The sequence below is a fragment of the Elephantulus edwardii genome, unplaced genomic scaffold (genome assembly GCF_000299155.1).
Source record: "Elephantulus edwardii isolate Elephantulus edwardi_28Jun2011 unplaced genomic scaffold, EleEdw1.0 scaffold00134, whole genome shotgun sequence".
In the NCBI taxonomy this organism is placed as follows: Eukaryota; Metazoa; Chordata; class Mammalia; order Macroscelidea; family Macroscelididae; genus Elephantulus; species Elephantulus edwardii.
In genome coordinates this window covers 8,983,100-8,990,527 of record NW_006399884.1, presented here as the reverse complement: position 1 = coordinate 8,990,527, position 7,428 = coordinate 8,983,100, and the positions used below count along the sequence as shown (strand labels likewise).

Here is a 7,428-nt window from a genome sequence, read left to right as displayed (position 1 = left end):
CATCACATGGCAATAGTCCTATTTAAGCGGCGACGCCGGCGCCTTTCAGCACCACTAGCGCTGGCCAGCACCCCGCGCTCTGTGGGCGGCGCCCGTGGCAGCAGCAGCGGCGGCGGCTTGAGCCGCGGCCTGGCCATCCGCTCGCGCCTCCCGGGTGGAGGCAGCTGCCGGGGGCGGCCGGCCCGACGAGCCCGCGGAGAGCCAGGAGTGGCGCGGCGCGCGCGGGTGCCGGCTGCGGGGCGGCTGCGCTTCGGAACCATGCCGCGCTCCTTCCTGGTGGACTCTCTGGTGCTGCGCGAGGCGGGCGAGAAGAAGGCGCCCGAGGGCAGCCCGCCGCCGCTCTTCCCCTACGCGGTGCCCCCGCCGCACGCGCTGCACGGCCTCTCGCCCGGCGCCTGCCACGCGCGCAAGGCCGGGCTGCTGTGCGTGTGCCCGCTCTGCGTCACCGCCTCGCAGCTGCACGGTCCCCCGGGCCCGCCCGCGCTGCCGCTGCTCAAGGCGTCCTTCCCGCCCTTCGGCTCGCAGTACTGCCACGCGCCCCTGGGCCGCCAGCACTCGGCCGTCTCTCCCGGGGTTGCTCATGGCCCAGCCGCGGCCGCTGCGGCCGCAGCGCTCTACCAGACTTCCTACCCGCTCCCCGACCCCAGGCAGTTCCACTGCATCTCTGTGGGTAAGCCTGGCACCGAGACTGGAGACCGGGAGGAGGAGGAGGGATCCAGGGCGCTCTAGGTGCCTGGCAGGTGTTGAGAGCCCTGAGCTGGGCACTGGAAAGGAAGGCGGGCGCTGGACGCTCAGAGGGAGACGGAGGGTGCTCTAAACTTTGGACATGGCGCCTAGGAAGCAGTGAGGGTTGGCGGGTTGGCGTTCAGGGAGCTTTCATAAGGAGTTTCCAGGGCCGCCAGACTCCCAGAGAATCCAGGTCCCAGGGTGGGCGTCTGCGGTCGCGCTACCGAGGATGGTGCTCGGGGAGACGGGATGGATGAGAGACCAGTGTCTTGGGACTTCCACGGTGCTGGAATCTGACCTCTTTCCTCTCTGTGCCCTCCAGACAGTAGCTCGAATCCGTTACCCAGCAGCAAGAGGATGCGCACCGCTTTCACCAGCACGCAGCTGTTGGAGCTGGAGCGCGAGTTTGCTTCCAACATGTACCTGTCGCGTCTGCGCCGCATCGAAATCGCCACCTACCTGAATCTGTCCGAGAAGCAGGTGAAGATTTGGTTCCAGAACCGCCGGGTGAAGCACAAGAAGGAGGGCAAGGGCAGCGGTCACCGCGGCGGCAACGGCGGCGGCGGCGCGGGGGCGGGCGGGGGCGTGCCACAGGGTTGCAAGTGCGCGTCGCTCTCCTCTGCCAAGTGCTCGGAGGATGACGACGAATTGCCCATGTCTCCATCCTCATCGGGGAAGGACGACCGGGACCTCACCGTCACTCCCTAAGCGCGCGCCTCCCTAGGTTGCCCACCCCACGCCCTTCCCGCGCCTTAAAGACTGGCCCCAGGGCGCAGCAATGGTTCCCTCCACTTGCTGCCAAACGGCTAAGGAGCGCGGATTTGGCGCCACTTTACAGCTTCACGGTTTGAGGTGGCGCAGAGTGCTTGACAGAAACGTGATCCTTGTATCCCTGCCCCGGGATCCCACAACCGCCCTGGGGTCCCACAACCTCCCCTAGCGAACTGAAGAGATGCTGCCCAGCGCTCCAGTCCCCGGCGCTCTGCTGGGCTGCTCCTGCGCGCTTGCCCGCTCTCCCGGCGCCCAGCTGGCGCCGCGCCCCGTTGTCTGCCCTCTCGAGGCTGGCTCAATTTCCTTCGTTTTCTTCCCCTTTTCTTCGGCCATTCATTCCTCCCCGCCCTCCTCAACCCCGTGCCCTTTTCGCTTCCCTTTTTCACTTTCTTTCCTTGCTCTCCACCGCATTCCTGAGCTCAGTTCACCCCTCTCCCCCTCCCCTTTTCCCTTCTTCCTTTCCTCTAAGAACCCCCTTGAACTTAAGTGGGCCGGGTAGTCAGTGGATCAGACCTGCCCATCCGCAGACTCCGCGACTCCCATCCCCAAATTGGTGTGTTGTGGCTGCTCCTGGTGTGTGTGTGTGTGTGTGGTAGTCAGTGGATCAGACCTGCCCATCCGCAGACTCCGCGACTCCCATCCCCAAATTGGTGTGTTGTGGCTGCTCCTGGTGTGTGTGTGTGTGTGTGTGTGTGTGTAGAGGAACAGATTCACCTTGTTTCCTAGTCCCTTCTGCACATCCCAAACGGAAGCCTCACTTGCTCCCTCGACGTCCACCTCTCCCTCAGCCCCTGCTCCTCAGCCCGGCATAGCTGTGTAAGCAAACGATCACTGTCACACCAGAAGATATTTATTTATTTATTTATGTACAAAATTTTAAATAAACTTCTTTTTTCTTAGACGTGCCAGTGGCTCTGGGGCCTCCTCTGGGCAATGGACAGGCCCAGGTCCGGAGTGAGCCTCCACGCAGGAACTGGGGCGGGTCCAGGAAGCTGGGGTGGGAGCCCTGCTCCACACTCCGCGCACCTGCAGCCTCGCAAAGACCCCGCCTTCTGAGCAAGCGCCCCAGGTCCTCCTCTTGTGCTGGGGCTTGTAAAGAACCAGGCTCAAAGGGAGGTAGGAAGCGCTCTCTGCTGAACATCAGGTGCCCTTTGCCCCAACTCCCGCGGGCTGCAGCTCTGTCCTGAGGAGAACCACTTCCCAGTTATTGAAAAAACTGTCTTTGGTTGCGCTTGGGTCGATCACGCTCCATTAGGGACAATTCCTGGCCTGTGGGGTCAAGGACCTCCTCGCTTAACTCTGGGCAGTTTCCCCACCACCACCACCGGATCCCCACACCCCATGCAGGGCGGACTTCCCCGCCCCCCACCCTTACCCCGGACCAGGAGCCAACCATGAGTCAAGGTCCCCTACCAGTTCCGGTGACTTCCAGATCTCCGCTTCTCACCACGTTAGAATCCACACCCCAGCTCTTTCTGAGGAGCTATGCCCACCTTCGTAGGCGCTATGAGTCGTGAGATGAGGAAGAGCGTGGGGTTCCAGTGCAGAGCTGCTGCGAGCGGGCAGTTCTGGAGTATTTCTGCTGATCTATCTGGCCATCAGACACAGCACCAACTGGTCCAGGTTCTAGCGCCTTTCAAAGGACTCTCCTGGGTCCTGGGGACTCTGTCCAGGGCCGTTCGTTTTTTTCCATGGAGCTGCTAGTGGGTTGGAACCCCATCTCTTTGTACTGACAGAGTAATTCTTACTAAGAAACTGTTGCTGTTGTTGTGTGCCATCCAACTGGATCTGAACCAGAGCTGATGCTCAAGTGGGTTTTCAGAGGCATTTAATCACATGGGCGGAGATTGCCCACCCTTGTCCCAGAGCAGCGGGTGGTTTCCAACCTCTGGCCTTCACGATTTTGGCGCAGCTTCTTGCCACTAGGCCACCAGAACTCCCTTGTCTGGGTAAAGCACACAAACATCTCTGGTAGAAGCTGCTCAATCTGGTCATTGCTAAAACCCTCGGTCTTTTGGTCTTTCCGCTTAGAGCTGAGCGCAATGTCTCTCCTCAGCTTCCCCAGAGTTAGGGCAAGAGAGGTCTTGTTTCCCACTGAAGTGCCATCCCTAGGGTTCAACCTAGAGCCCAACACACCTGGATTGTGTGCTAAACAAGTGGCCCTACAGTTGGCCCGCTGGTCTCATGCTCTCAGGAGGAGGCTCCTTACCCCTCTTTAAAGAAGCCAAAGTGTTTGACGGGCTGCGGGCGGCATTCTACAGAGTCCCCAGCAAAGGTTGATCATCAGGGACGATTCTGACGCATTTAATTAAAGTTGAGCACAGCCCGTTTTCTGGGACCTCAATGCGGTTGTCGCACCTCCTTTGCAAAGGGTCCAAGCCACCTTTCCATAGGATTCGAAGGGAACACGTCCAGCTCCTCCGTTGAATTACCGGATGTGGTGACATTGTTACGATCAGCTGAGGCCGGCTTTCTCTGGCGTTGAGTGCAGGCTTGGCAACCAGAAACGCTATTTAAGAGGGGTGTGGGAAAGACCTTGGACAGATGTGAAGGAACTGGACATTCCCCGCTCCTCCTTATAGGATTCTCTCTCTCTCTCTCTCTCTCTCTCTCTCTCTCTCTCTCTCTCTCTCTCTCTCTCCTCTCTCTCTCTTCCAGTTGTGTGTAGTGTATGTGTTATGGAGGTCTTGCCTCTCCTCAGTAGTGCGGGGAAAGCCAGAGATCTGCTGTTGCGCGCAGGGTCAGTTTCCCCAGGGACAAAGTGGTTCTTCTTTATGGCTGCCCTCACCAGCGCGTCTTTTTACCTTTTGATCAACTTCTCTGCTTTCTGGAGAGCTGTCCTGAGCAGTGGAGGGAAAACACAGCCTTCTGGTGTCTCTCCCAGTGGTGGCCAAGGCCCTAGCGGGAGCGCGGTGCTAGAAGCGAGGAGGCGGCTGCGCACAGTGCTCTGGGACTTTCAGGCTCCAGCCACCACCAGGAGGAGGGCGCGCGGCCTCTGCCTGCTCCGCTCAAGTATTCCTGGCGCTATCGTCTCTGTCAAGACTGCAGAAACAGAGGGGAGCCGGGCCCTCTGTTCCGCATAATCCCAACCTGCCTGAAGGCGTTGGTCCTGCTGGGGCAGGGCGAGGGCAGGGCGTCCCTGCGCGTGGAAACTACTCATCTGGGGCGACAGAACGTAGACTTGAAGCCCACAAATAAGTTAGAATTGGGGGCTTTCAAGACAATTTTTTAAATCTGAATCAAATTGAGTATCAGGATGAAAGGCCCTGGGAATTAGCATTTAATGTGACTGCTGATCTTTGCCTTCTTTTCTCTGTAATCTTCCCTCAGGAGTTCAGTGAATCCAGGTGCCTGGCCTTGTCGTTAGCTTCCTTCGACCTAATGAACTGAGTAATCTTGGGTAAACTGCAGGTCCCCCTGCGCCTGCATTCCTTCATTTGTCTGTGCTCATTATGCCACTAGTTTCTTTGCAGGGTATCACGAGCCCTAGTGGCAGAGCAGTTAAAACGCTCAGCCTTCAAAACCCTGTTCTGCTGGGTAGGAATCGCCTTTAAGTAGGAACCAGCCCCACAGCAGTGACTCGAGTTATAGGGGATATGTAGGGCTGTGCAGTATTAAGGGACAGAATTCACGTAAAATGCAAGAACAGCATCTGTCACAGTTCAATAAATATTAACTAGTACAGCTGTTGCTATATTATTTAATATCTAGAGCTGAAGGTGGGGGACATAATTGGTGCTGAATTATTTACTAAATGCTGAAAAGCCTTAGATTTACCCAGAAGCATATGGCTAGAGTTCAAATTCAGCTCCCCTCTGCCAAGCACTGCCCCCACTGTCCCCACTGAAGTCCAAACCTCCAGGAAACCAGCTGCCACGGAGTCAACCCCAACTGACGTCATGCCACGTGTGTCAGTACAATTGTGCTCCATGGTGTCTTCAGTGGCTGATTTTTCAGAAGTAAATGCCAAGCCTTTCTTCCAAGACACCAGGTGGACTTGAACCTTCAACCTTTTGCTCAGCAGCTGAGCCTGTTAACCATTTGCATCGCAAAGGATACAATCCAAACAGGATTTCTCTTTCTACTTCCTTTAGACTGGTTCTTCCTCAACAGGTGATAGTGTGGGCTGAAAATTCTCTGTTGGGGGCCTGTCCTGTGCATTGTAGGATGTCCAATACTTCCCTGCCCTCCTGTCACTCACTAGCTGCCAGTAGCATTCCTCCCTCCACTTGTGACAACCAAACGCACCAGGTGACATTGCCAAATTTCTCCTGGGGGGATAAAAGCACTGTATATGAAGAACCATTGACTCATTCCTACGTACCACACAAGTTTCCAGTTCTTAGTGGCCAGGATGGGCACATGGAAGACACCTTCCTATTTTTCCTTCAGTTATTCCTTTATCACATATCTATGAAGTGCCTTCTGCACAGGGTACTGTACAAAGAGGTGTGATGTGACATGAAGAGAGGCAAAGAGAAGGGATAGCTAGAAAAAGGGCCCAGGGATGATGCTGGCACATCCTGGGCACCCTTGCTGAAAGGGTCTCTCTGGGTGAGCAGAGCTTCCCAAACCATAGGGCCTTTATGGAAGAGTTTATCTACTCCACTGGTGACCTGTAGAAAACTGACTCCACTCTTCAGTCATGTCCATGGGTGTCCTCATAGCCAGTCTGGGTAGAAACCATCTTAGAAGGTTAAGATGGAATCCTCCTAAATCTCTCTTACACATACACACTCTCATTCATACACATTTATGCACACATATTGTCTTGCACACTCTCATACACATATTCATACTCACATAGTCTTACTTGTTCACATGTACTCGAGCACACTCACATAATCACACACTCACACATGCTCACACCCACACATTCATTCATACACACTCATAAACATATACTCACCCATCTATACATGCATACACACTCACAATATTCTCACATACTCGTACACGCTCACATACACAAACATATTTACACAGGCACACAGTCTCACACACATACACAGTCTGACACACAAGCACACAGTCTCACACACATGCACACAGCCTCACACACGCGTACACAGCCTCACACACACAGTTTCACACACACGCACACAGCCTCACACGCATGCACAGTCTCACACACATGCACACAGTCTCACACACACGCACACAGCCTCACGCACATGCACACAGCCTCACACACACGCACACAGTCTCACGCACATGCACACAGCCTCACGCACACGCACACAGTCTCATGCACATTCACACAGTCTCACGCACACACACACAGCCTCACGCACACACACACAGTCTCACACACACGCACACAGTGTCACACACATGCACAGTCTCACATGCATGCGCACAGTCTCACACACATGCACACAGTGTCAGACACATGCACATTCTCACAGACATGCACAGCCTCACATGCATGTGCACAGTCTCACACACATTCACACAGTCATGTATACAGTCTCACACACACACATGCACACAGTCTCACACACACACCCATGCATACAGTCTCATACACATGCACACAGTCCTGCACAGTCTCACACATGCACACAGTGATGCATACAGTCTCACAAGCACGCACACAGCCATGCACTGTTCTACACACACAGTCACACACATGCACACTGTCTCACATGCACATGTATGCACACAGTCATGCACACATGCACACAGTCTCACATGCATGCACAAATCTCACTCACATTCTCACACTCTGGCATTCATTTGTATGCTAAAAAGTTGGTCACATTAAACACTGTGAGAGATACTGATTGGCTCTTGTGAAAATCAAACCCACTATGGTAGATGAATTCCCATTCATGGAACCCTCTATTTTATTTCTGAAATTGTAATTCTTAAGAGGAAGGAGTAGACTGCCTCATCTTTCTACTGTAGAGAGGCTGGTGGATTCAAACT

At 55.0% G+C, this 7,428-nt stretch overlaps 1 protein-coding gene across 1 annotated transcript; it reads left to right on the top strand.

Moving 5' to 3' along the window:
- Window positions 1-213: 213 nt before the first annotated feature.
- Window positions 214-1,438, top strand: GSX1 (GS homeobox 1). Its single transcript, XM_006894076.1, has 2 exons — window positions 214-670; window positions 1,049-1,438. The coding sequence occupies exons 1-2, from the start codon at window positions 259-261 to the stop codon at window positions 1,432-1,434; spliced, it is 798 nt and encodes a 265-aa protein (XP_006894138.1). The 5' UTR covers window positions 214-258; the 3' UTR covers window positions 1,435-1,438.
- Window positions 1,439-7,428: the final 5,990 nt, after the last annotated feature.

Excerpts from the sequence above, each read along its gene's own strand:
- GSX1 (XM_006894076.1), top strand. The coding sequence starts at position 259 with ATGCCGCGCTCCTTCCTGGTGGACTCTCTGGTGCTGCGCGAGGCGGGC. Across the intron at positions 671-1,048 it reads GTTCCACTGCATCTCTGTGG|ACAGTAGCTCGAATCCGTTA; the intron begins GTAAGCCTGGCA and ends TGTGCCCTCCAG.